Source organism: Artibeus jamaicensis, unplaced genomic scaffold, assembly GCF_021234435.1.
Source record: "Artibeus jamaicensis isolate MK-2021 breed Jamaican fruit bat unplaced genomic scaffold, CSHL_Jam_final contig_1015, whole genome shotgun sequence".
Classification (NCBI taxonomy): Eukaryota; Metazoa; Chordata; class Mammalia; order Chiroptera; family Phyllostomidae; genus Artibeus; species Artibeus jamaicensis.
Window position 1 is genome coordinate 7,913,333 of NW_026521194.1, and position 27,757 is coordinate 7,941,089.

At 59.4% G+C, this 27,757-nt stretch overlaps 1 protein-coding gene across 1 annotated transcript; it reads right to left on the reverse strand.

The window, feature by feature from the left end:
• Window positions 1–311: 311 nt before the first annotated feature.
• On the reverse strand, window positions 312–22,392 carry ASIC4 (acid sensing ion channel subunit family member 4). Its single transcript, XM_037143564.2, has 10 exons — window positions 21,000–22,392; window positions 6,010–6,154; window positions 5,785–5,912; window positions 5,424–5,586; window positions 4,896–4,952; window positions 2,815–2,968; window positions 1,533–1,624; window positions 1,377–1,456; window positions 950–1,054; window positions 312–764 (listed from the first exon to the last, which is right to left on the reverse strand). Exons 1-10 carry the CDS (start codon window positions 21,579–21,581, stop codon window positions 651–653), a joined length of 1,620 nt encoding a protein of 539 aa, XP_036999459.2. The 5' UTR covers window positions 21,582–22,392; the 3' UTR covers window positions 312–650.
• Between the last annotated feature and the right edge of the window lie 5,365 nt (window positions 22,393–27,757).

Genomic DNA, 27,757 nt, shown 5'->3' on the forward strand with positions numbered 1-27,757 from the left:
CTGAGAAGACTTTCCCCCTCCCAAGCTCAGCCAGAGTCCGAAAGGCCCGCCTGCTCCCTGCGGAGGGCACTCGGTGAGTAGGTATAGGGCAGGGGAACCCGAGCTGGGCCAGGCCTGCTGGGCCACCCGCTCCCCCTGCCAGATGAGGAGCTGGCCCTGGAGAAGAGCAGGAAGTAGGAGAAGCCCAGTAGTCCTGACTCCTGGGAGCCCACCCTCCCCTGCTGACACTGTAGGGCTGGGACCCTGGCTGTCCCCGAATCACCCACCCCATGGCCCCACCTACCTTCTATATCTGTACCCCTACCCCCACCCTGTCCTCCCTAAATATATACAAATGTACACAGGGTTCCACCCCTTCTGGGGTTTCTCTGCCTCCTTCTCTCCCCTCTCCCCTCCCTGGGGGCCCATGGCTTGCTCTCCAGCCTCCCTGGGCACCAGCCTCGGGAGGGGAGTAGGGACAAGAAGGACCCTTGTGCGAAGCAGCTGGTGCCACAGTTGGTGAGAATAGGGACTGAGTCTCTGCTCTCCTAGGAGCACCATCGCCCTTTCCCCACCGCAGCCTTGGGCTGCCCCCAGGCCTTCCGTCCCAGGAGCAGGAAGATCCAGGGAGGAGTCCCAGACTCCTGGGTCCTTTCAGACACAGCATCATCCTAGCAAGCGAAGTCTTCAAAGAGGCCTCCTGGGGGGCCGTGCGGGTGGTGATGGTTGGGGAGCAGGTTGCTGGCTCCCCCACCTTCAGCCTGACCCCGGCCTGGACAGGGACTCTGCAAGGTGAAGTGGGAGACTTCAAACCATGCCCCCAAGACCCATACAGCCAGCCTTTCTGTGTCCCTGCGGCAGAGGCGCCACGGGGGCCAGGGACCCCCTCTCATGGGCTAGTCCAGAAATCATGGGGGCACTCAGTCCCGGGAAAAGGAGCTTGCTGCTCGCCCTGCAGGCTCACCCTCACCTGCTCCTTCAGCTCCTGCAGTCCCAAGGTGGAGATGCCCCCCGTGGAGGTCCTCAGGGGGGTCTTGGGACGACGCCACACCCGCTTCAGTTGGTCCCAGGACACCTTGGGATTCAGGATCGGGGGATAGCTGTGGGCTTAGGAGACTTGGTAGAGGAGAGGGGCAGACTAACCAGGCTCACGTTATAGGACTTGCTGCCCAGCAAACCCCCCACTAGGACCCCTGATCCTCTTTACCCATCCCTTTCTCCTGACTTCTCAGAACCCTCAGGCCTCCCAGTCAGCCAGGGGACTCTGGCAAAAGACCCAGAGCTGGACTCCCCAGCCAGACCCGCTCCACCAGGAAGCTCGCACTGCCCCTCTGCTTTTCTCAGAGCCCCTCCCACTCCTCGCTGTGCGGGTGGCCCCAGACAGGCCCCTTCCTTGCCTCATAGATGTAGTCCAGGATTTCCAGCAGTGTGAGGATGCTGGCCCCGATGAATAGGCCCATCTGTCCCCCAAGGTCTCCTGGGGATCACAAGAGCAGGGTCAGAAGGAGCAGGCCCAGCTGGCCCACACCCACGGAATCTGGGCCAGGCCTCACCCAGCAGGGCTGACAAGCCATAGGCTGCTCGCTGCTCCATGGCCTCAGAGGTCAGGGCTTCAAAAAAGACATCTAGGACAAGGAAGTTCTCCCTGCAGAGAAAGGAAGCAGGATGTCCACGTGAGACTACCTTCCCAAGGGGGCAGCTGGCTGGCAGGCACATCCCAGGTCCAGAAGTGCCTATCCAAGATCCCCTGTGCAGGGAAGCTAGGGACTCCCCTCAGGCTCCCAAAGGCTGTAAGGGGAATTGGTCCCAGATGTGTGTTAGCTTCACACTCTGAAGGTTAGCAAAAGTCCCGGGAGAGCAAAAAAAAAAAAAGCCTGGGCCTACAGTTTCCCACCTGCCTTCTCTAAAGCAGCAAATAGTGTTCATGTTCCTGTGCCTCTCTAGAACCTTCAATGGCTCCCTATGACCAATAGTCCACTCCAAAATTCTTCTTCCAGACTTCCAAGACTACCCATAATATGTTGCATTGTCTGTGCCTTCCTATCCAACCTACCTTCTTATCTGCATCTACCCCCCCCACTGCCCTTCCTCCCCACTCAGGCCAGTCTCCACAGCCTCCCACAGTTCTCTAACTGGCATGCCTGCCCCCTTTCCTCCGTTCTCTTCCCCTCACAGACCCCGGGTCCTCAGAGGCCCAGCTCACACCTACCCTGCTTCCCTACCCCATGCACATTCATCTCTCCTGGGGCCTGAGGAGCAGCACCACACAGCCACACATGGTTTCATCCACAAACTGTGCCATGGGCTTTGTGTTGTAATCACCTCTGTCCCGACAGGACCCAGCCCTGGGCCTGGGACTCAGAGGATGCCCAGCATCTGTAGATTGGCTGCAAGGTACCAGACTCAGCGCTCGGAGGGGTCCCTCCTGCAGGCCACCCCATTCCTCTCCCAGCCCTCCCAGTTTCTCTCCCTCACCATGGCATTCACTCAACATGCCTTCAACGGCCCAGGTTGCTGGGGGAGAAAGACACATAACAGAGGGCTCTAAAACAATAGGTATGTACGATGACAGCGACAGGTACAGGGTGCTTGGGAGCTCAAGCGAAAGGCATTTGGACCAGGGGCTTCCATGGAGGTGGAGACAACAGATGGGACTTGGAGGATGGGTAGGGATTGTTAGAAGAAAAGGACTGTGAAAAGTGTTCCTGGCAGAAGACTTCTTATTAACAAAGCTGCCCCCTGCTCCCCATCTCCACCATGCACCGGGTCTGTTGAGGGTGGCCTCCACCACACACACACACACACACACACACACGCTTACATACATACACATACCGAATGTAGGTTTCATTGCGGTTGTACTTCCTGGCCAGGTACCGGGCTGAGCCCCTGTTGGGGATCCTGACCATGGAGATTTCTTTCCCGTAGCGGGTCAGGTTGCAAGGAGTAGGACAGAAACACGGGCCCTCGGAGCCCCCACCCAGGGAGTCTGCAACACAGAGGCACCAGCTGCAGTGGGGGCGAAGAGGGCTGGATGGCCCAGAGGCCCGCCAGCTGCAGAGGCTGTCCTGAGGCAGCCATGTCCGCACTGAGGGCCTTGACTGACCAGCCCTGGCACTGCCCAGAGGACACGGGATGGGGGTCCCGTCCTGGACCAGCTTGAGACTATCCAAGAAAGCGGGTGAAGGCTAAGCTCCCAGGCACCCTTTCACAGGCTTGTCCCTCTGTCCCCCAGCTCCCTAGTGCAGGAGGTCCTCATGGCTCAGAGGGAGGGCATGGCCCATCCACCAGAGCTAACCAAACACATGAGGCCTCAGACACTCCAAGGGACCTAGAGTGGAAGCCAGGATGAACCAGTGGATAGGTGACTGGTTGGATGGATGGATGGATGGATGGACGGACAGACAGACAAAAGAACAAGTGGATGGATAGAATTTGTATGCTCAGTATGCTGGGTTTTCTCTGTTTAGCCCCTCAGATCCACCCTCCATTCTCCTCTACCTTTCTCTGTGGCCAGGAGGCTGAGTTCTGCCAAATGTATCACCTAGACCCCCTCATCTTCTGGCTTTGGGTTTGGTTTGGCCAATGGGAGTCCCCAGCAGGGTCGGAAGGCAAGGAGGGGGAAGATACCAGGCTATTTCTCTTCCCAGCTTCCTTACTGCTGGGCCATAGTTAGCAGAGGCTCCGTCCCTCCCCTGGTACCCACGGCTCCGGTACCTTGGCCCTCTGGGACAGCCACGGCTCTCCCTGGGCTCCAATGGGGCTCCCTTCCTGCCCCCATCCAGGCCTGAGGGAGTAAGGCCCCCTGGGAGGTGCTAGTTTTGAGGAGCCTCACCACCCCTTGGGGGTCACTGATCCCGACTCACACAGCTGTTCCTTCACTGGATGCTCTTCGATCACCTCTGATGGGCACAGTTGGTGCACAGAACAGAAGGTCCGGATGTGGTTCTACAGTCTCAGTGCCCCGCCACACTCCCTCCCGGCTCCATCATCTGGATTATTGCACTGCTTTTCTTACCAGTCACCCTGCTTCTGGTCTCCCTCCCCACTATCCACTTCCCACATCTAATCAGTCACCTTCCTAAAATCAGATAGTATTCTTGTCATGCCCTAAGCCACTGTGGCTTCCCAGAGCCTCCTCTACTCTTCCCCTCCCCCAGGCTTCCGCTCCGCCTCTGTGCCCTCTGCCCTCAGCACACTGATCTTGCAGCATGCCAGACACGCGCTCTCCCTGGCCACAAGGTCTTCAGCGTGTGCTGTTCTTACTGTTCAGAACACGCCCCCTTTCCACCTGGGTGACTGTCACTTCTAGGAATCCTCCCTGCTGTCCCAGGTCCCCGCCCCGGGGGCCTTGCAGGATCCCTCGGTTTCCCCCACACAAGGACTAACACACAGTGTTGTCACGCCTATCCACAGCCATGCCCAGCAGTGAGCTCCACAAGAGCAGGACTCTTGTTCCCCCTCTCACCTCCAGCACCAGCCGTAAGTGCCTAGAGAATGAATGAAGAATGAATGAATGAATGAATGAATGAATGAGTAAATAAACTGCAGGTCAGACAGGACCTATGGACAGATGGCAGCTGCCTTCCCCACACTGAGAGCCAGCAGTGCATTTTTCCTCACACCAAGAAAGCAGTCATTTCACTTCCCCAGAAAAGCAAGCTCATTTGCTGACCCAAGACAGGAAGCCTGGGTTCTCTGCAACCCCTCACCCTGCTGCCTCCACTTACCCAAATGTCCAAACCCGAAAAGGTCTTCAGACCCCTGGAGGTATGGGATAAGTCTCGACCCCCAGGCAGAACCCCCCCCCCAGGGAAAGACTGGGAGGAGGAGAGCCAAGGCAGTTAGGAGGAGGGTGGACAGAGAGGTGAGGAGGAGGGTGATGGAGAGGCAGAGAGGGAGCAGGCAGCACGGACCCAGTGTGTGGTCGGCACACTCAATGTAGATATTTGGTGGGCAGATGGTCTCGTTGCCTAAAAGGAGAGAAGATTATTCCTGGAGTCTAGGGTTCCATCCCCAATCTCCACCACATTCCCAATGTGAGCACACTCATGCACGCACACATGACCAAAACAGGCATGTTTGCACATGCATGTGCAGGCATGACTGTATGCATGATCATGCATGCAAGCACAAAAGTGCACACCTGCAAGCACATGTATATGCATGTGTTCAAGCACATGCATGCCACCCCCACAAGCACACAGGTACAGAAGTACATGAGCATGCGTATGCATAGATGCATATCATTGTGCATGTATATGCACTCCACACACGTTAAAAGATGCATAAAATCCCAGGCACACATGCACTCACATGGATACAGGCATGCACACATGTTGCGCACATGCACCTGCCCATGCCCATGAGCAGTGCGCTGCTCCTGGAGGTTCTGGAGCCTGGTGGGGGGGCCCGGAGGGTTAGTGGGGAGGTGGGGTGCCCACCTGGCATGTGCACCATTCGGCAGTGGCAGCGCTGAAGCACGGCCTCCTTCTCACAGCGCAGCCGGCAAGCAGACACACTGTAGGCTGAGTAGCCCTGAAGCTCAGGCTCCCTGAGCCCACTCTCCGCCCGGCAGTTGCCCCAGGGCTGAGGCAGGTAGGTCAGCTGCAGAGGTGGGCATGATGGGGTGGGGTCATGCCCAGGAGTCCCATCCAGCCCTCCAGTGCTCACAGCCCCAGGCAAAGTTCATGGGCAGACTGGCTGACTGGCTGACTGTGAGCTTTGGGAAGACAGGTCTGGTCAGCATCCTCTCTAAACCCAAAGGCTCCGCGCCCAACCCAGTGCCCAGCTGGAGGTGTTCACCCGCTGTTCCTGGCAGGACACGAAGGTCTGGAAGCCTGGGGACACGCCGAAGCCCAGCTGGTGGATGTAGGGTGGCTCCTCCTGGCTGTGGATCTGCACTCGGATGCCAGCCTCAAATGACGTCTCATCTGCACGGCGAAGATGGGGAGCTTTCAAAAGCCATGCCCGGCAGGCGGACCAGGCCAGAGCCCCCAGGTTGGCCCTGTCCCTTCCCCACCTACGTACTTGTCTCTCTCCAGATGGGCAGGTACTCCTCCTGCTGGATGTCCAGCATGATCTCCAGGCCACTGCCCATGCCCCCAGCCCGGCTGGGAAGGGAGCTTTGTGGGTCCGCGTTGAAAGTATAACACTTCCCATAGCGAGTATAGACCTGGCAGGGGAGAGGAGGGTGTGAGAGAGAAGGGGAGATGGAAGGAGAGGCTAAGACAACTCCTTATGCTTAGGGTTTCCTGTCTGCCCGCCCCCCCCCCCCGCCAGGGTCACCAGACCTGCCTGGGCAGCCCTGTCCCATATTCCAGCAATCAATCTACAGCCCAGCCTCTCACCTGAGCTCCGTCTTTTCTGCTGATATCCTCCCTTAGATGATTAAAGGCATCTCCAGCTTAACAAATCAATAGCAGAACCCCAAATCCCGGCCCCTCACATACACCGTTCTCCTCCTCCACATAAGGGCCTCTGCTATCTATGAAATTGCTCAGGTCAGAATCCCTGAAACCTCCTCTCCCTCACCAGCAGCTTTCTCAGGCAATTCTACTTCTGAAATCTATTTAGAATTTACTCACTTTCCTTCCACACTGCATCTCCCCTTCTGCCGTCATCTCCCACCTGGCCACGGCAGTGCACTCCTCACCAGTTTCCCTTCCTCCGTCCTTGCTTCTGCCTCCCGGCCATTCACATGGCAGCCAGAGCTCCTTCCAACCCAGTCACCTCTTGGCTTAAAGTCCCTGCAACCAACAGCTTTCCATTTCCTGCAGAATAAAGCCAGACTCCTCCCCTAGCCTGAAAGTCACCATGGAAGGCGACCCTTGCCAATCTCTCCTGCCACTCTACCCCCAGATCTCTGACAAATTCAAACTCGTGGTTCGCCTTCCTTCCTCGGACCTTTGTTCAGGCAGGTCCCTCTCCTGGAATGCCTCCCCCTCCCGTTTTGGCACAGCTCGCTGTTCATCCCTCAAACCTCAGCTTAAGTGTCCCTTCCTCATATGTACACTCATATACCACACACGTCCCCAGTTTCACTCCCCACCCAACAATCAGCGTGTTTGTTGGTTGGCTCTAAGTGCTTATCGAGGCCTGAGACTAGTCCTGGCTGGTGTGGCTTAGTGGGTTGAGCACTTGGCTTGCAAACGCAAAGGTCACAGGTTCAATTCCCAGTCAGGGCAAATGCCTTGGTTGTGGACCAGGTCCCTGGTTAGAGGCATGTGAGAAGCAGCCAATTGAGGTTTCTCTCCCTCTCATTTTCTCCCTCCCTTCCCCTCTGTCTAAAAAATAAATACAATCTTTTAAAAATAAAAAGACCTGGGACAACATTGTTTATCTGTTTGTCTCCTAGTTCAGTGTTTTCCTTTCCCCACCAACAGACTTTGTGCTGCACAGGACCAGTGACTCTATCTGGTGCCCCCAGCACCCCGCCCAGCGCTCCCGGAACGCAAAGGACAAAATCAGCAGTTCTTGCAGCACAGACCGAAGCCCACGTCTTCGACCCAGTGGAGAGCGACCGGTGGAGAGTTCCCCAATATAGACACCAGAGGGCGCTGGCGCCTCGGCGATGGATGCCGAGGCAACCGCGGGGCGAGGCAACGGTGGGGCCGCAGCTGAGGTGGGGATTTGCGGCTGCAGCTGGGTGGGAGGAGGTTGAGGGAGAGGCAGAGCAAGTGTCCCCTGCCAGGCTCACCCCACAGAGACAAGCCCCCGTGTCAGAGCCATCACAGGCAGCACCGTCCCTGGGGGCCAGGGGTCAGCGCACTCAATCACTCTCTCTCGCTCCCCCTCCCCTTTCCTTGGGAACATATTTACACTGGCAAAAACTGGGAGGAACGGCGTGAGGCATGTTAGGGAAAAGCTATCTTAAATGCCTCGCTTCAGAGGGGCTGGGTTGAGGGGCTGGGTGGGAGTGAGCAGTTCTGAGAAGTGGGGGGCTGGGGCACCCTCGCGTTGGGGCGAGGTTAGGTCTCCCATCCTTACTAGGTTAATAACCCTGCGGATCCTCCCCTCTCAGATAGTTCTAACACCCTGCCTCAGGTTCCTAAAACAAAACACACACCATGCGTGCACAAAACACGGCAACGCCTACCGCTGCCCCATTTCATCCCGTCGGCAACCCTGGTACCAGGTGGGTCGAATTAAGCTGATTATTACTCAAGGGCCACACAACTAGTCAGTGGGAGAGGCGTAATTCATCCAGATGCAAGACTCTACCTGTTCTGGGGAGGCGCCCCCTCCAAGTCCCAGCTCCTGCTCCAGCCCCGTTCAGCCGTGATGTGACCCAGCACCATCCCCTCGTCTCCTATCCCTCCTTCCCGTCCACTCCACCCCTCTCCACACCTTCCTCCCTCTTCCTTCTCCATGTCTGCTACTCTCAATCCCTCACTTCCTCTCCTGTCCCTCCCTTCCTGCTTCCGCATCCTCACCACCTTCTGGCTTCCGGTTCTTAAGTCCGTTTCATCAGTGGCCAACTCCCTGCCGTGGGTGGGCCAGTAGTAGGCGTCACGGACGGTCCAGTGCTCTCTCTCTCTGGCCCAGGCACCGCGATAAATGCTTAACATACTCACTCCGACTGCATCCTCACAACCACCCTACGTTGGACTGAGGAGGAACTGAGGCTTGGAGAGGTACACCAAGCGGCCCAGATCGCCCAGACCCGTGCTTCGCAGACTTTCGGTGTGCCCATGTGCACACGGGATCTTGTTAGTGCAGATTCCGGGCATGTTGGGGGGGCAGGACTCAGAGTCTGCATTTCCAACCACCTGCAGGTTGCACTTTGAGTCTAAAGGCCCCAGATGGAGTGGGGAGAGTCCAGGCAGACCCACTGCTCTCCCTGCAGAGAGGGGGACCCTGAAGGGGACTGGGTGCAAGATTTATGTGTCCCCAGCGGTGTGGGAAAGGCAGCAGGGAACATGTAAGTATTTTCCTCAGTTTTCAAAGCACCCACCCTCTTCCTATTCCAGGCCAAGATGTTGGAATCTGCTTTCGCTGATGCAGCCAGTTTTGAGTGAATGCTCCAGTTGAGAGGCTAAGCAAGACATGAGCTGCAGGGGGGACCCGGGCGGTGAGCTGCTCACTCGTGTGCCCCAGCGTGCTGGATCATGGCAGCAGAGCCCTGCCCGTCAGCAACTCCTGGTGTTTCCGCAGCTCGACCTCATCTATGAGACGGTGGGCTGCCAGAGGCCAGGAGCCCCACGTTGCCATCTTGGCACCCCCAGAGCCTAGTGCAGTTCGCAGAAGGAGGCCTGAGGCAGAGGAAAGAAGTGCAAAATGAGCACTGCCAAACACCCCCACTTTGTACCCAGTTCTGTGCTACAGGCCTGCGGTCTGTTTTCCCCCTTGAGCCTCTAAGACAACCATGTGAGAGCATTGCTTCCATCTGATGCTGAGGAATCTTAGAGAGGAAAAGTGACTTGGCTGAGGACACACATACAGCAAGTAAATGAGACTCAAACAGAATGGAGCTCAGTGCCAAAACAGTGCTTCTAAATCATCTGGCAGTGTTCCACGAATGAATGACTCAGGTACATTCCTCACCCTCGGTGGGTTTGGGCAGCCTCCCTACCTGATGTCCCCAACAGGTGCACACGGACACACACTGCACGGCACTGAGCCCAGTGCTGGGCAGGGCCAAGCCAGTGGGGACGGCTTTGGCTCTCATGGCTTTGGAGGAGAGCAGTTATCTGGCACCCCGGCCTTGAGGTGGCTGTGACAAAGGGGGATGGGTCTGATGCGTGTAGTTTTCGGGAAATGGACAGGCCAGACTGGCGGGGCCAGGCCACCTGCACAGCCCAGGTCAGGCCCAACTGCTGGGCAGAGCAGAACGTTGCTCTGGAGACGGTCCCCAGGCCAGGCAGGCAGTGGCAGGTGGAGCCGCCAGCTCCTAAGTGGCAGAATATTTGTGGCAGCACAGCCCACAGCTTCTTCCATGGAGACGGCACGACCGCTCAGCCACAGGGTCCCACTGGCTGGCCACTGCCGTCTCCCCATGGACTGGCCTGAAAGGAGGGTGTGTGCACAGAAGTTGAGAGTCCAAGGCTCGGCCACGCAAAGGGGCAGGTTCCAGGCCAAGATGTGCGCTGATGGGTTGAGGGGCTGTCTCCAGACGACCCGCCACCAGCCCTCAGCCCCAGACCCTGTCCACATCTCAGACCCCACCTCCTCCTTCAGCCTGGCCCTCCCTCTTCTGTGCCCTTCCTTGCTCTCTGCCTTAGTTTCCAAGTCCACCCTCCTGGTTCCAGGCTGAGTACATGGCCTCTCAGAGCCCTTCCGGACCTAAGCTGGACAGCTGCTTGATGAGAATCCGTGCTTCATGAAGATCCTTGGACCTCTCCACCACCTTTCTTCCAGCCAGCCTCTGCCTGTCCCTCCCAGACCAACCCCCCCTTTAGTTTTAGCCTGGACCTGCTCTGGGTAGGCCTGTCTCCCAGCCTCTGTCCCCTGATCTCAGTCTTTCTCAAGTCCCTCCTCCTGGCCTGTCTGTCCTCAGCATCCAATCAATCCTCCATCTGGTCTCTGTTTTTCTGTCTCTTGCTTTTTGTCGGCCTGTCCATCCCCCTGGCCCTTGTCTTTCCCTCTTGTTGTCCTGGCTCCTCACCCCACCCCATGCTCCTTTGCTGTCCATCTTGTTTGCTCTCCTCTCTGTCCCTTAGTTTAGCTGTCCAGACTCTATCTCTTGTCTTCCTCTTAGACTTCTCCCTGGCCCTGACACTGCTCCCCCTGACCAAGCTAGAAACCCTTCCCTGGTGTTCACCCCACCTTCACCCTGCCCTTCCTCCGGGTCTGCCCCAGGTGATGACCGGGGGTCCAGAGAGACCTGAACATGGGGCTTTTCTGTCCCTTGAGTCCCATCTACCCACAGCTCCCATTTCCTCCGGCTGGCTTGCCTGCATTCTCTCCCACCTCTCCCCACCCCTGCATCCTCCCTGTAGTCACAGAGCCCATGGGGTTAACAGGCAATTAGCGGGTCCAGGACTCAAAGCTGTGAGGGAGAGGGCCCAGCCTTCAGGAGATAAGGAGCCACCAAGCACGGCAGAGGCTGGGCTAATCCGGGAGCTAATCTGCAGCCTGGGCTTTATCTCCACTGTGCTTTAGGCACCCGGCCTCTGCCAAGGCCCTGGCATCCCCCTTCTTCCATGGCAGCTTCACCCTCCCTTCCAATTCCCTCAGCTCTCCTCTGCTGCAGTCCAGCCCCAAGCCTCTCAATCAGGCCCTGGGATCGTTGCTCCTTAGCCTTGCATTCCCCTGGGGTCCAGTGGAAGGGGGTGCATCCTCATACACCGGAGTTTGGAGCGCTCCAGGCCCAGTTTTACTCAGGGGTGGCAGAAGCACCCAGGTTTGAAGTCTCCTCCTTCTCTGTCCTGAGGAGGGGCAGAGGCAGAAAGATGGCACCAACTCAGAAAGCCTGGGGTGTCGGAGCTGGAGAAAACTGGAAGTCGCTCAGTCCAAACCCTCACTGTACAAAGGCCAAGACAGAAGTGTGGAGCTGCCCAGGTGCATGTCCGAAGGTGCTGCACCAAAAAGGGGGGCAAATTCAAAATGAGAGCCCAGTCCCCCCACCCAGTGGCCTCAGCATTCTCCACTAACCTCGGTCTCCCCCAGGGAGTCAGGAGACCCTGGTCCCAGCTTGGGCTCCACCACCGATGACCTATGTAAACCTGGTTAGTAAAGTGATTGATTGACTTCTCGGGGCCTCAGCTTCCTCATCTATCAAGGGAAGATAGAATTCCTGCGCGATTAATTTCATAGGGTGGTTGTTTCAAAAGATACAAAATATATGAAAGCCATTTGCAAAGTGAAATCACAGATATGATGCCTCAATATCAGAAATAAGAATACCGTAGAGACCAGGAAGAACCAAGCTGGGGCCGAGAGCACCATTGCATGCGGCACCAGGGACGTCCACACAAGCTCATAACGTGGGGGAAGGGGCACATATATTTTGAAGCCTGACAAAATGGGGTTCAAATCCTGGCTTTGCCACCAACCTTGGGCAAACAACCTTGGATGCATGATTTAACCTGTCTGAGCCTTGGGTTGCTCATCTGCAGAAAAGGAATGGGGATTCCTTCTCCTAACATTAGTCATGAGGATTAGAGATCAGTTCAAGAAAAGTGGAAGCTTATTCGGGGCGCAGAGCTTCCTGGCAGGATGGTGCAGCCATTTTGATCTTGGATTCATACCAGGCCCATTCTCACGGGGCCTCATGCACCTTGCTAAAGGCTCTCTCGTCGACTTGGGGAGACATAGCTTCATAGAGGACAGAACTCCACCAGAGCGGAATGCCCAGGCTCTGAGACAGGCCTCTCCCGCCAGATGGGAAGCAGCACTGGGGCCCAGGCCAGAAGCCCAGTTCACATCTGGGCCCTGCTCTCATTGCCTGCGGGATTTGGACCCCGTCATTCAACCTCTTGGATCCTCCAGTTCTCATCTATAAAATGGGAATAATAATAGGCACCCTTCCGAGGTCCCATGACGAGAGAGATGCAGCTAATATTCATTTAGTGCTTACTCTGTGCCAAGTGCAGTCCTCAGTGCTTTCTTTATTGACTCCCTAACCCTCACAGAAACCCCAAACTGGAGGTCTCTTATCTTCTCCACTTTACAGACAAGAACTGAGGTCCTCTGGGTGTGTGTGTGGGGGGAGCACGGGAGGGGCAGGCAGCCTGGTGCTGGTCTGCGCTCACAGCCACTGTGTGATGAATGTGCCTGGCATCGTACCAACAAACAGTAGGCACTCAAGACACAGTGTGTGTTCCGACAGCGCTTATGTGCCCCACACTGTTCCTTGAGCCTGTGCAGTGGGTCAGGCACGGTGCCTGGTGCCGGGATGATTCAGAGAACAAAGCAGTCTCAGCCCTGAAGAAGTTCGCTGTCTGGCTGCAGACATTTATTCGTGCAAAAGTGTTTATTGAGCACTTACACTCGGAGCCAGGCGCAGAGCAGTGGGCACCAAAACACAAAGCGAACAGTACAGTTCGATCATTGCTGGTTGTGGCTAGTGCTGTGATGGGGGGCAGGTGCCAGTCCTCTGACAGTGGAACAGGGGTTCCACTGGGCTGGAGAGTAAAGCCCCCCCCCCCCCCCCCCCCCCAGCAAGCCAAATCCCATGCCGCTGTCAGACGGAGGGACAATGTCCCTCTCCCAGCAGGCCTGGGCCCTCTCTCACCACACGGCCAACACAGGGCCCCACCCCTCACCCCTACAGCCACTCGAGTGCTTTTCAGGGTGACTTCCTCCCCGAAGTAGCAGTGCTGTAGGCCTGGGAGGAAATGGGCGCAGGATTTGTTCAAATGTAAATGTGGGAGGGCTGGTGGAAGAAAAGTAGGGACCCGGTCTGGGCCGTACGACTCCAGGCTGAGGCGGGGCTGGCAGCCGGCGGCAGCTTGGGGCGGCGCGGCAGAACGCGGTGATTCCGGGCGAGCACCGCATTTCCACCGGAGAGGAGAGCTCGGGGCTCCAAGACGCAGGTAAACAGCCAAACCTATTGCCAGGTAACGGCTGCCTAAGCCTCAAACCCTAGAAAGTCAATTTTCCAGGCGGGAATATTTTTAATTGGTAACGAAGTCCTTCCCTGACATTCCCGCCCCTCGATGCAAAGTTAGGCGTTCAAGAGTTTTGCTTATACAGTGGAGCACAAACCCACGGCTGGACGGGAGTTCAGGAGCCAAGACTGAGAAGACGGCTGTGGTGGCGGTGGGTGGATGGGCGCCGCTCCAGATCCCATCCTCGCCCCCACATCCCCACCCCCGCACGGGTACCCTGGCGTCCAGGCCGGGCCCACCCGCGCTCAGAAAGCCCCACCCAGGGGGCTGCACCCAGCGCCCCGCGCGCCTTTCCGCCTTCCCCTCTCTCCCGCGGGGCAGGCATCCATCAAAGCACCCGAGCGCCCTCCCTCGCGTCTCCTCCGGGCTCCTCCGCCCTTCTCCCTGGGTTTGCCTCATTTGCATTCCCTCGGCTCCCGGCTCCTCGGCAAAGTGACCTCCGCACACAGCGGCGCCAGAGGCTTCCACCGCGGAGGGAGCCACCGCCGCCCGCCCGGCCCGGGAGGGGAGAGGGGGCGAGAGGCTGGACGGCGAGGCGGGGGCCGGGAGAGAGGCCTGCAGAGCTGGGTCCGCCTGGCGGGCCCGGGAGAGGTGGGAGAGGCCTGGTGCCCGGGGAGGGGGGCGCAGAGGGACTCGGGTGGGATTTGAACCCTCGACCCAGGTCCCCAGGGGGGTGGGAGTGTGACTTGGGGGCAGCACCTGGCCGGCGAAGCTGTGCATCAGAAACGGAACCTATGCTTGGTACTTGGGGTCCCCGACAACCCGTTTTCCTCCCTAGACAATCCCACCAGAGAAGGGCCAGGCGTATGGGGCCGTCCCCAGGGGTCCCCAGCCCGCCCCACCCCGAGGCTGCCCAGCCCCCGCCCGGCTTCCCTGGCCCGCCTAGCCGCCTCCCCTCCCCCGTTTGGTATTTACACCTTTCACACATTTGTAAGCTATTATCCTGTCCACGCTTAGTCACCGCTGAGCCAAGCGCCACGGATTTAGCTCCTTTAATCTTTCCTCCTAAATCAATCCTCCATTTCCCCTTAATCATCCCGTGGCTCCTCTCTGAACTCTCGCTGCTGCCTCGGCTGCTGCAGCCCTGGCCTGTCTCTCTGGAACGGCTCTCCCTCCACCCCAAACCGGGTGTCCCAAGGGCACGGTGAACGTTTAGAGGTGGGGGGTCGATTTCCAGCGCTGCCATCCCCTGGCCTCGCAGCCAGGGTAAGACGTGTAGACGCCCTCTTCCCTTCTGGAAAACACGGCCCTCCGAGCCCTCCCACCTCCACCCTCTGGGCTCTGGGTGCCCGTCGTCCTCCTGCCTTACACTCCCATTCATCTGGGGTGGTTCCAAGACCCTCAACCTGCACCATGATTGGCAAATACATATCCCAAGAAACCACCCTTTGGGCCACGGTTCCGGCTGTCCCCACTCCGGCTGCTTGAAGGAGGGGCACTGTTGGGAGAGGCTGATAGGGCTGCAGCCTGGGGCTGCCCTCGCCTCCCCTCCTGCAGGGTGACTGACCCCCATCTCCACCTGACCACCTTAGTCTGCGGCCGGCATTCACTCTCCCCCCTCCACCCAGGGGTCTCAGCCTGAGCAACCCTGAGGCTCCAGGGCTTCCTAGGCGGCTCCCGCCTCCCTGCCCCCCATTCCTGATCCTTCCTGCCCCCTGCCTGGGCCGAGCAGAGGCAACCCGGCCGCCAGCCACGAGAGGGAGCAGATTCCTCCGGGAAGCAGAAGGGCCGGGGTGGGAGTCCAGAAAGGGGTACGGGTAGGGGAGATAGAGGGAGGGAGGACGGACGGACGGGTGGGGGACGTGGGGGCCATTTCTCCAAATGCTAATCAGCATCTTCCGGCAGTGCCGCGAGAAGCTGAGCTGATAATGAGCCCAGCTCGGGGCTGATTCCTGATTAATGAAGAGGCCACTGGGCTGCTAAGTGGGGCTGGGTGGGGGCACGTCCCTCACGGCCCTCCCGCTGCCCTTGCGGACCAGCCCTCTGTAACAATAACAGCCTCTGCCCTGAGGTGCTCAGCCAACCCCACTCAAATCCCCCTCTGCCTACCCCACTGGCCAATGAGCATCAGCTCGTCTGAGAGCGCCCCCTTCAGGGGCAGCAGCCAGTGGCAGGGTGGCAGGTGAGGGCTAGTAACGCTGGATTTCTGTAACTGAGTTGTAGGTAGTCCTCAGAGTCTTATTTTTTTAATTGGGAAAACATGTTATTAAAGTAATCAAGGCTCAGGGCTTCTCTGGACTAACTTGGAAGGCCTCCCTAACCCCCACCAACACTGGGCGTCCCTAACCATAGGGCAAGTTGGGGGGTGGGGGGCAGCTCCATTCAAGGATAAGAGACGTTTAGGTCTCATCAGGGCCCACCCTCCCCTGTTTGTGTGCCCTCCCAGGCTTGACCTGCCTGGCTTCTGAAAGCAGGACCAAGACCAACCCTGAACTAGATGTTGAATCAAATGTTCTCAAGTTTCATGCCTCAGGAAAAAAGGGGACCAGAGGGGACAGAGGGCTGGACAGGGGATGGGGATGAGAGGTGAGCTCGTTTGGTAGTCAGAGCCCTGGACTAACCTCAGTGCATACGCCGTCCCTTCCACAGTCAAGAAGGCCAAGGCCTTCTGGCCTCTGGAGACAGTGGCAAAGGCATGGAGTTGGGATGCGGAAGTAGCCCCTCCCATGACCAACGCCAGGGCAGAGACCGTCAGTATCAGCCTGACCACACCAGGGAAGGGAACAGGCTCAGCAGGAAGCGTGGACCGAAGGCAGGGGTTTGCTAAGGGGCCTCCACAGCGGGTCAGGGAAGTCAGAGAGTGATAGAGAGCTTGCACCTTGCTCCCCTTGCCTCCGCGCTGTCCCGGTGGCAGCTGGGGTGGAGCTGGGAGAGGAGGGAGGAGGACGGGGAGGGGACTGCCCAGCTGGAAGAGGCCTTGTCTAATTGTGCCTGATTAGTAGAGAGGAAGACAACAGGGCGAGTGATTAATAGTCTCGGCAGTCACCAGCATGTGCAGAAGGAGGGTTGGAAGGGGGAGGGAAGTCAGAGCCCGGGGGGGATGGAGGCAGTGAAGCGCCCACAGGTCCTTGGTCACCTGCCCTCCAGGGAGAAGGACAGGGTTATACCCCTGTCTCCTCAAGGCTTCATTCTCCACTTCCCCTGTGCCTTGATTTTCCAGACAATAGAATGGAAAAGACCAAGGTCATGTCCTGCACCTAGGAAGAAAGGTGTACTGCTTGTGTGGTGCTTCCAAATATCTCGATGTGCCCAGACGCAGGCCCTATCCTCAGCTCAACCTGGGACCTCAGCCCGGAGATTCGATGCCAGGATTCCAATCACAGCGCGCAGCTGTCGCCTTATATTCTTTGATACCAGTTGGAGTTCCTAGCCCCGCCCAGTCTGGCAGCCGGAACCTCGTTCCTAGGACCAGAGCTGCACTGTCCAATACGGCAGCCGCTAGCCACATGTGGCTATTTGAAGGGAACATTCATTTTCTCTGTCACACTAATCACGTTTCAGATGCTCAATAGCCCGGGTGGCTAGTGACTACCATGTGGGGCAGCGCAGATACAGGACATTTCTGTCATCACAGAATGTCCTGTGGGATAGCAGGGATCTCAAGTGTGTGCTCACACTCCTGCACCTACCCACATGCGCACCAGTATTTGGGAGGGCTGTTTAGCAGGGAGTGCTATGAGAGGGGAGGGAGAGAGGGGGGGCCTGAGGGTCTGGAAAGGGGGAGGTGAGGTGCTGGAGAGCAGCGAAGGTGCCAGTGGATGGGTGAGAAAATGGCAGGTGGTGCTGGGCACAGTCAGGTGAAAGCTGGGAGTCGGGGCAGTGGCATTTTGACAGCTGACACTTTGTGCGTGCCAGGTCCTGGGCTAAGCTCTCTCTTTAATCCCCACAACCACCCACATTTTTTAGGTTCTAATATTCGATTTAATGGCTACAAAAACTGACGCTTATGGAAGCTTTTGACTCCTCCAAGGGCGCACAGCTTAAAGGGTAGAGCCAAGGTTCGAATCCACATGGTCTGGCTCCAGAACCCACACACTTGACTGCCATACCGTACAGTCCCCAGCTGAGAGGAGATGCTGAATTTTAGAGTCATCCTTGCATTTTACAGCTAAAGAAATGATGCCTGGGAAGAAAGAGTGATTTCTGCCTTCTAGTAAGCGGGCAGGCTGAGAGCAATCCGCAGTGGGGAGAGTCTAGATGGGCCTTGGAGCACTGGAGCCAGGTAGCAGATGGCAGAAGGAATCCGGGAGGAAAGGGCGAACATGAAGGTGGCGGCGAAATTAGGAGGTGGAGGTGGGCGTGGGTTGGCATGAGAGTGATTAAGTAGGGGACAGGGAAAGAGGAGAAGAGCTGGGGGAGCTAGGTGGTGGGGGGGCATGAGTGAAGAGGCGAGAGCATCCTCACCCAGGTGCCACCTCTTCTCTCTCCCCGTCCTCTCGCTCCTCTCTTTCCAAACCTCGCCCAGCCCAGCCTGGCTCATTCCTTAAACCTTCCCAATTTTCTTCAGCCCAGAGTGGTCTCCTCTCCTCTCTAACTTAGGCTCTTACTATCCATGTACCTAGTTTAGCAATTAATCCTGGCACCTCGTGACACTGCTTGGCTTGCGTGGCTGGGTGACTCTTGCATGGTTGGTTAAGCTTTGGAGTGGCTCTGTCCCCACTGCACCACAAGACTATAGGCTGCTTGAGGACAGGGACTAGGGACCAGGGCTTCCCTTCTTTGTTCTCCCCCGCAGCACCTGGCAGGGAGCCTGGTAGGTGTTGGGAACACCGTGTTGATGGATTGAGTGAGTGAGTGATTGGGAGTCAGTGAGGGGATGTCAGGGAATGTGGGGTGGGGGGGGAGCGACCGCAGTAGTAACAGAAGCATGAGCAGCAGCTTAGGGGACTGGGGGGAGGGTGAATTACCCGGAATAAAAATAGGCTGGAAAATGTGACATTTATTAACTTGGATTCCGGAGGAAAGGTCACGGCAGAGTGGGGAGTGGAAAGGAGGAAACAAGGAAAGCAACAGAAAACACACAGCAGCCCCTTTACCCAGGCCTGTCCCTGTCGCTGAGCACATCACCGTTCGCGCCCTGGCAGGCTCTCCGCCCACTGGTCGCTGTACTCATCTCCCCACCACAGATCCCTGTCATGGTTCCCTGTTCTTACCACAGTGCCAAATGGACCTCATGTCCTCATCAGAGACCCCCTGTCTTCGTCTCCACACCCTTCTTCCCATCATGCTGCAACAATGCACCCCATCTCCTCCATTGCCATAGGCCATGGGCCCCCATGCCAACCCACTAACCCAGACCCTGGGGATGTGCGGCAGGCTCAGCCCTAAAACGCCAAGTCCAGCGGAGAGTTATACTCAGCAGCTGGGGTGGGGTGCAGACAGCAAGGCATGGGGTCTAGGCTGGGTGGGGGGCAGGGGGAGCAGGACCCAAAGGGGAATTCCTGCCCCTCAGTGGTTGCTTGTCCCCTCTGCCCCCTCACTGTCCTGTAGCAGCCCCAGAGCTGAGACCCACAACTTGAAGTATCCTCCACCCTCCAGCCCCGGGGCCTGTGCGAGACCTGCCTTTATCCCTACTCGGTGTCCCCAGGGTTCAGAGAGACTCACCAGCCTCAATCAGGGGACTTCCTCTCCCCACATCCCCTGGCACCTGCTCCTTTCCTGATGGGAAAGCAGGAAACTCCTGCCCACCTCACCTTGCTTTCTCGCCCCTCCATCTCTTCCTCTCCTTCCCTCCCACTGAGGTTTCATCCCTCTCCTCCTTCCTTTCCACCCCCAGCCAGGGCCTGGGACACAAACTCCCACTCAGGAACACAAAGCCCCCATTGATTTCTGCCCCAGCAACACCTGCTAAGACTGGGCTCTGTCCCCCCAACTCGGTGAGGATATTGTATAGAGGAGCCCCATGGGTCTGAAAGTCCACATTCACACCCCGCACCCCACCTCTTTTGGGGGATTCCCAGCCTGGCTTTGGGAGAGGTGACTTCTGCCTAAAAGAGGGGGTTTGTAGCTGGACAGTAGGTCAGTGCCCCTGACTCTTTTCCCAGCGCAATCCTCTCCCGCTGTCTCTTCTTCCATCTCTAGCCAACTCCATCCCTGTGACCGAGGACCCAGGGGATGCAGGGGTGGTGGGAGCCAGGCGCTTGGTGGGAGCAGGTTTCCTGGTGATACTGAGGCAGTGACTGGGTGAGAGCCCGGGCTGGGGTGGCCGGGTCGTGAGGAAGGAAAGAGATGGGTTACTCTCATTTCTCAGGCTGGCCCCGGAGGCGGGGCTGGAGTGGGCACCATGTTGACAACATGTACGTACATATGCGTCTGGGCAGTGGTAACGTGTGTGCAAACACACATGTACACAGTACAGGGAGTAACCTGGACTGGGGACAGTCATCTCAAGCACCAGGAATAATAGATACCCTGTGACTGGGCGGACGGAGCACTGACAGACAGCGTGCAAGACACACCCCCACACTCACGCTTTGTGAGAGATGGTGGCAACAGCCCCCACCTGGGGAACAGGGGTCGGGATAAATGGGGGGGTCGCCACGAGAGGGCACGGCGCCCACAGCATGACCCTGTCCTTGGCAGCTAAGTCAGAGGTGGGATGTGAGCACAGAGTTAAGCAGCTCTCCAGATGTGTGGGTGTGTACGTGTGCACGTGAGTGTAGTAGCAGGGACACCGAGTGTGTGTGACACGGGCTGTGCTGCCGTGGCCCGGAGCCATGGAGGGGTGTGAGTGTGCGCGCCGAGCAGCAGTGAGGGCGAGCCGTGCACCGAGGAGTTGAATAGAGTGAATGAGTGATTCTCGGTGTCAGAGCCAGAGCCGGGCAAGGGAGCAGCAGGAACCAGGGAGCGGAGGGAGGGACCGGAGAGTGGGAGAAGCCAGAGGGGCAGCATGAAAGAGGGATGTGTGAGGGAGTCTGTGAAAGGGGGTGTGTGTGAGAGCCACAGAGACAGAAGGGACACTGGTGCCCAGTGTACACGAAGATCATCGCCACCCAGCCTGCCGGCCGGGCCAGCTCTCCAGGAGGCAGTCTGAGTCCTTCCCCTGCTGGAGCCCCCCTCACACGCCCTCTCCCCATCACCCGCATTAGGTAAAAGAAGAGTCCAGAAGTCACGGAAGAAACGTGGGGTCAGTTGGTCCAGCCTTGGCGTGGTGCACCCCGTCCCTGCCTGCTGACCAGCTGTGGGGCCCCTGGGCCCACTCCAGGACCCTGGCCCCAGCCCGGGGCACTGCAGCAGCAGCAGCAGCAGCAGAGCCGAGAAGAGGAGCAGCAGCAGTGCCAGGGTAAGCCCCTGAGTGTCCCCTGCTCCGTGGCTGTGCAGCCAGAGGGAGACACCAAGCTTGGGGAAGACTCGAGGCCAGCCTCTGGTGGCGGAAGGAAGGGAAACCCGGTTGAGGATGCCCCCGCGCACCACCCTCCACCAGCCTCTGGCCACCCCGGGCCAGGCTGGCCAGCTGGCAGGACTCACCACGGAGAAGTTGCTGGCGGAGCAGTGATGCCCACTGAAGTTGCAGCTCTTGAGCATGTCGGCAAGCTGGTGGCCAGTGCGGTTGAGGATGTCTACCATGTCAGGCTCCGGGTAGCGCAAGCCAGCGGCACGGTGCCCGTCCCGGTCTTTGGGGGGCAGCCCTGTCAGATTGGCCAGGTGGAAGATGTCAGCGTCGCTAAGTGCCGAATGCCGGAAGCGGTTGATGTTGCAGAGGGTGACAGCTGGGAAGCCAGCCACTGGGGCCGGGGCAGCGGGGTCCACTGCCACCAGGTGAGGCCAGGTCAGGTAGCCCCGGGCCAGGCCTGCCGCCTGGTACAGGAAGGCGGCCAGCGAGGTGAGTAGAGCCAGTGCCCACAGGGTTCTACGAAGTCCGTGGGGGCCTGGGCCACAGGCCCGGCCCAGCCCGTGCAGGGTGCTCGTGCTGGCGAAGGTGGCCAGGTCCCGGGGCGCTGCTGCCCCCCGTGCAGCCCCCAGGAGGCTCTGCTCATCCCCTGCCTCCTTCTCCTTGGGTTTCGCATCCTCCTCTGCAAATTTGATTTTGCACACAATCTCGATCGGCATCTGTCCCCGGCTGCTGGGACTGGCCAGAGCCTCCTTGCCCCTGTCCCTCCCTGGCCAGCAGCCCCCGGTGCCCTCCGGAGTGTCGGTGGTGGCAGCGGCTGCTCTTCTAAACTCAGGGCAAGCTGGAGGAGGATGGGGACAGGGTGGGGGCCTGAGGTGGGGGAGTCACTCCCACTCCGAGCAGCTCCGCAGCCCTGGTGCTGCCTCTGCCGCCGCTGCCTCTGCCGCCGCTTGTCTCTCTCCTCGATCGTCTCCTTGTGGCTTCCCTTATCAGCACCAGCACAGCTGTCAGCCCCTGCGTGTGTCCCTGCGAGCAAGCGAGTGAGCTGCTCCGCCACGCCGCGCAGCCCCAGCCGCTCCGCTCAGCATGTGCTCCGGAGCCCACCCCGTGCTTAATAATTCAGGACATGTCAACAGCGTTTCACCGGCGGCACGGGCGGCAGGAGCCAGGCCAGGGGAGGGGGCAGCCCCCAGCCTAGGGCAGGGATCCCTGGCCCCTGCCTGAGACCTAGTCGATCTGCTCCCCAAACTCTGGCTAGACCTTAGCCACTCATGGGGTGCTCTGATGGCCCCGCTCCCAGGCCACCCAGGGAAGAGGGCTGCACCTGGAGTCCTCAGCTCATCCTGCCACTTTTCTGGACCACACCTCAGGAGGAGTTACAGCCAACTCCATCCCCCAGCTCCTGGCCTCCCTGACTCCTGATGCCGGCACCCAGCCACCACCTGACCCCACTGCCCCACTCACAGCGGCTTCCAGAAACTCCTTGGGGGAGCCACTTGTTTGAATGGGGGGCAGAGGAGGGCAGGACAGACAGACAAGGGAACGACAGGGAGGCCACCAAGATTCCTGGCTTCCTCAGAGCTTTACTCCCGACTTTCACACATCCCATACCCTGCGCCTTCTGGGCCACCGGCTGCCCCAACCCCCAGACTCAGTCACTTGAATATCTGGGACAGAGGGTACCTGGGCTGAATTGCACATCTATGGCCACTTTGCCTCCTCAAATGTTCCCCAAATTTGTAGCCACAGCCAGGCTGGGGGTGGGGTTGGGGAGGTTGCTGTTGAGTGAACAGGCCAGGGAGCAGGGAGGCCAAATGGGGTATCGAAGGGATCAGAGAGGTGCAGGGCCTGCACAGGGGTGCAGCCCTAAGAGGCAGACCCAGGTGGAGCCCCCGGCAGGGTGGGGCAGGGCAGCCTTGGGTGGCTGCTGTTCTGGGGGGGGGGCAGGCGTGTGGGCCTGCTGTCAGGCAGGGCGCCCCGGCAGCAGGACAGGAGGGGCCTGGGTGCTGCCGGGTAGGTGTGGGGGGGTCACAGTGAGCAGCCTGTGGCCTGGGGGGCCCTATAAAAACGTGAGCCCCCGTGGGGGAGGAAGCACTTGTCCCCTGGAGGAAATGGGGGGCTGATTAATCGGGGCGCTAATGAGCAGCAGGGAGAGGAAGCTCTGAAGGGCGGGGGAGGCGGCTCCATCGATCTGAGCCGCGGAACCAGCAGCTGAAAAAAAAGTGAGAAGGGAATCGATCTGAGGGGAACTGCAGCTGCTGGGGATTAGAGCCCGAGGTCCACCCACTGCCCGGTGGCCACCCTCCCCTGTGTCAGGCGGCAGGCCTGCCCTTCAGGTCGCAGCCCCTGCTAAGCCCTGGAGGGGCCCGGGGTTGGGGGGGTGGGGAGCGGGGGCAGGCGGGCAGGGATCCACTCTGCCCACCCTTGGCTGCAAGTCCAGGTCAGCCCCTTCAGTCACCACAGGTCACCCCAGCACAGGTGTCACAGGCACACACACCCCTGGCCATGTGCGACCCCCTGCTGGGTTGTCCCTAACCTCATCAAAGTAGCTTCCTCCGGGCTCACACGGCTGGGCTTCCCCACAAGCCAGCTCCCCCAAATTGGGAAGATAAGACCCCTGGGGCAGGGGCTGCATCGGTGGGGTCCCTAACGGGTAGGTGGGGCTGGCACTGGAAGTGGCTTCTGAGTGAGCACTCTGCCCCCCGCAGCCCCTCCCAGGCTGGCCCCTCCCCGCTGCACTTGCCGTCTAGACCCTTCCAGTGCTTCCTCTCCCGCCGCCTGGTCCTCCCCGAGCCTCTCTCTTCCCCTTTCTCCTAGTATTGATTTTTCTTTACTGAGTTTTTTAAAAAGGTGATTTAATTGTTTTTTTAAGGTTATTTCAGTCTGGGGCTAAGCCAGAAAAGTGGGGCGCTGCCCCAAGCTCTCCCCAGTGCTCGCGGCAGCCCCGGACCCCAGGCACGTCCCCAACTTGCCACCCATCGAGATCACAGGGTCATGCTCCCCCCACACACTGGCCTCTGCCACCAGCCCCAAGCACACCCTCTCTCCCTCTAAGAGCCTGGCAGGGGGCCTCCGACCTCTAGAGGGAAGGCAGTTGGGAGCTAACCTGGTCGGGGGGGAGGGCAGGGAGCTGCAGGCCTCGGAAACGGAACAGCACATGCCCTCCACTGCTGCCCCACAGGCAGCTGCTCCGGTTGTCCCCAAGTCCCCGTCATCTGGTCCCCCAGAGGCCCAGGGATGCCGGTTGTGCTCAGTGGGAGTCCCCCCCCCAGTCTTCCAGGCCATCCCTTGGTCAACCCCCCACTCCAGTGTCTCCCGTTTTCTCCCTGGCCCCCCACACCCTCTTTCTCTCTGGCCCCCGTCCTTTCTCCCCTCCCTCTCCCCGCTTCCCTGCCTGCCTCCTTCTCTGCCCGGCTGCAGTTGGGTGATAATCTCCCTCATTTAGCCTCCTGGCTGCTTCCCCGGCTCATTGCCCAGCTGGTCCCTGGGGCCCGGCCCAGCTTCCTCCCCACCCCCACTCCCAGCCCAGCGCCCAAGCTCTCCCATCCCCTCCCTGCTTCCCCCACCCACTCCCTGGGGACCAGCTGCACCCTGCAGTGAGCACCAGGGCCAGTGCTGCGGGCCAGAACCTGGACTGGGTGTGACTGAAATGGGAAGGGCTGTCGGGAACTCTGGTTGGGAGTGTGGGTGCCCGGTGCAGGGGGCCACGGGGTGGGGGGAGGGTGTGACTGCAGGGTCAGGCTGTGAAGCCTCAGTCAGGTGTCCTCTGTCCTCCAGTTGCCCCTATTCCCTGGATTTGTTCCCAGCCCAATCCTCCACCCTCCTACCGCCCCCCCAGGGGATGAACTAGGCTTCCTGACAGAGCGAGGGTGGTGGATGGACTCAGAGGTGACATCAGAGTGACATCCATACAGCCGAGCGGGGCAGGGGTGGGGGGCAGAAGCATGAGGAAGGTGACTGAGAGGGCAGGAGGGTTCTGACTCAGAGCACTTGGGAGGAGGCAAGAGGTTGAATTTGAGCAAAGTGGCCCCAAGGCAAACCTGGAGACCCCCCAGGGTGCAGCTTGGGGTGCTCCAAGGCTGTCTCCAGGCCCTTCTAGCTCAGGGCTCCTGGAGGCAGCTCTTCCGGCACAAGGAGACAGACCCTCAGGCTGAGCATTGGCCCGGTCCCACCACCTGTGGCCTGTGGGCCCAACTCTGCCCCTGGGTGTCCCCAGTCATGAGTGACATGACCCCCAAACTCCTAGAAAGCGTTCTCCTAGAGAGAGTCCTCAGCCTCCTCCTGGTCCCAAAGGATACCCCCATGCCACCCCCGACACTCACACGCCTGTCCCAGAGCCCGCTCTGGTGTGGACCAAGGGACGAGCCAGTGTGGGACAGACGTGGGTGGGAAGGAGCAAGGATGGGGGCGGAGGCCGGGACTGGGCCAGTCCTGGCTGGTGAGCAAGCGGCGGTGACAAACGGGCTGTGCGGGGGCCGAGAGGCGGGGGGCGGACCGCGGCTGATTTATCTGGGTTATTTATGCTGCGGACGAGGCAGGAGAAGCGGTTAATGAGAGTCCCAGAGAAGGGGGGTGGGGAGGCCCAGACGTGATCTGAGTCAACTTAGGAGGGTTAGCGCCCCACCACCAGGCCCTGCCCCCACGGCCCACCAGCACTGTGCACCCCAGGCCCCGTCCTAGGGCCACCCCAGCCGTGACGCCTCTCCTGTGGCACCCCCCTTTTTGATGCCCACACTGAGACAGTGGGTCACCGGGGACTGAAGGAGACCAGGTCCAAGATTGAGGGCAGGAAAGGGAGCAAAAGAAGATGAAAAATCTTGGCTGGACAGAAACTGACCAAGTCTTTGGGGCCTGTGGGGGAGGGGCGGGGGAGAGGCCAGTGGAGCAGTGGGTGGGTAGCTGGCAACCTCAGAGCTGGGGCTGGAGAGAGGGCATTGGGGTGCAGATCTGGTGTCAGCCAGGAGCCGTCACGGGCCCTGAGAGGCAGAGACAGGGTGGGGGTGGGGGGTGCGGTGCTGGTCAGAGAGAAGAAAGAGCCCGGAAGGAGGGGGGAGAAGATCCACAAGAGGAGGGGGAGAGGGCTTTGCAGCAGCGAAAGCTGCTGGGAACAGATAAGGCAGCGCGGCAGCAGCAGGGATTAAAGCTCTGAGGGGCGGGGGCGGGGCGAGGCGTGGGACACGGGAGGGGGGTGGGGAGGTAGGCAGGAGAGGGCTGAGGGCAAGACACCAGGACCAAGGAGACGAGTGGGAGAGAGGAGGGCTGCCAAAGGGACAGGATTCAATCAGGAGCCAAGAGGCGACTGCCTAGGAAAGAGGGAGGATAGAAGGGACCTCAGCTCATCTCTCCTGCAGAGGGGGGTCTTTTCCACCACTGGCGAGCCACCTACCCGCACATGCCAGGGGCAGCAGAGCCAAGCAGCTGGGTGCATTGCTGAGGGTAGGGAACTGGTAGATCGTTGGGTGGGAGCAAGTGGCGGAGGCCAGCACTGGGAGCCGCTGAGCTCCTGGCAATACAGTGAGGGCCCACAGCACCTCCTTGAGGTGGCCAGTGAAACCCAGGGGCAAGGGGAAGAGAGTCCCCAGCCAGTCTGTCCTGGGATGGAGACCTCGTCACGCCCAGGTGGCAACGACCAGCATCTCAAAGGGAGTTTGTTGTGGGGAGATTGTGGACTTCCATGTCCATACCCCTCCCCATGTCCCCATGGACACGGAGGGAGGCTTCTTCGGGCTCACGCCTTGAACTGGAAGCCCCTTACCATCATCCCCAGCCTTCCCGTCCACCAAGCCTCCCAGAAGGATGTGCTTGGGGAGGGTGAGGCCCCGGCTCCTTTCAGATGAGAACCTGGGGCAGCTCAGGGGTGGCTGTGGTGACAGAGGGGAACCTTGGAGGGAAGGAAGAGGAGGAGTAGGAGGGGGCGGGGGGAGGGGAGCGGGGGTGGCGGGTGGGGCAGAGTAATTGCGTGTTTGTCAGTTCCTTCTGCATGCGAGGGAGCCTGCGGGTGGTGGGTGTAGCTTCCCCTCCAGGAGTGTGTGTCTGCTGGCAGAGGTGTCAGTGTGTCTGTCTCAGGGCTCCAGCTCTCTCTGGCCCCCACCCCCCTTTGTGTTGGGGTGGGGGATCGTGGCTCTGGGCACACCCAGCTGTGCTCCGTGCTGATGCGGCAGATGTGGCGGGGCCCCAGCTGCGCCTACTTCCCAGAGAGGGGGAGGGGGCTGCAATCTGCTCCCCCGATAATGGCAGCTAAACGCTGGGTGGTGGTGGGGGGAGCATCGGGAGGATGGAGACGGGGGTGGAACTAGGGCCCAGGGCGACCCCACAGAAGGGACAGGAGATGACAGCCCTGTCCCTGCCCCACTCCTGGCAATGTTCTTAGCTTGGCCTCTCCCCTGGGTCGCTCCTGAAGCCCATCCAGATCTTCCTGCTCAGTCCCCATCCCCAGCTCTCCTCCCAATCACCCCATCCAGCTTGGTGCCAGGGACCTACCCCCTCCCTGGCCCCCAGCTCGCTCCCCCTCGCTGATTTTACAGAATAATCTTTTTATGGAAACCGAGAAAAGCACTAATGGCAGGAGCAAACCCCTCCCCCGCATCCCTCCCCCACTTCCCACCCTAGTTCCCTCAGTTTTCCCTCCCCAACCTCTCCAGGGGCCAGCACCCTCCTCAGTCTACAAGGACGAGGTCCCAGACATGCTGTGGGAAGGGGCCTCCCACATCCTGGGCCTGGACAGTGTCCTCAGAGATGGATAGGGTCTAGGTCCCTCCCAGGGCAGACAGGGCTGCAGAGGGGGGGGGATTACAACTTCTTTCTGTCACCCCATCCACCCAAGCGTATACACACAAACACTCTGTCAGCCTGGGGGGCATGCTACGCAGCCCTCAGCTTCACTGGCCCCCTCCTG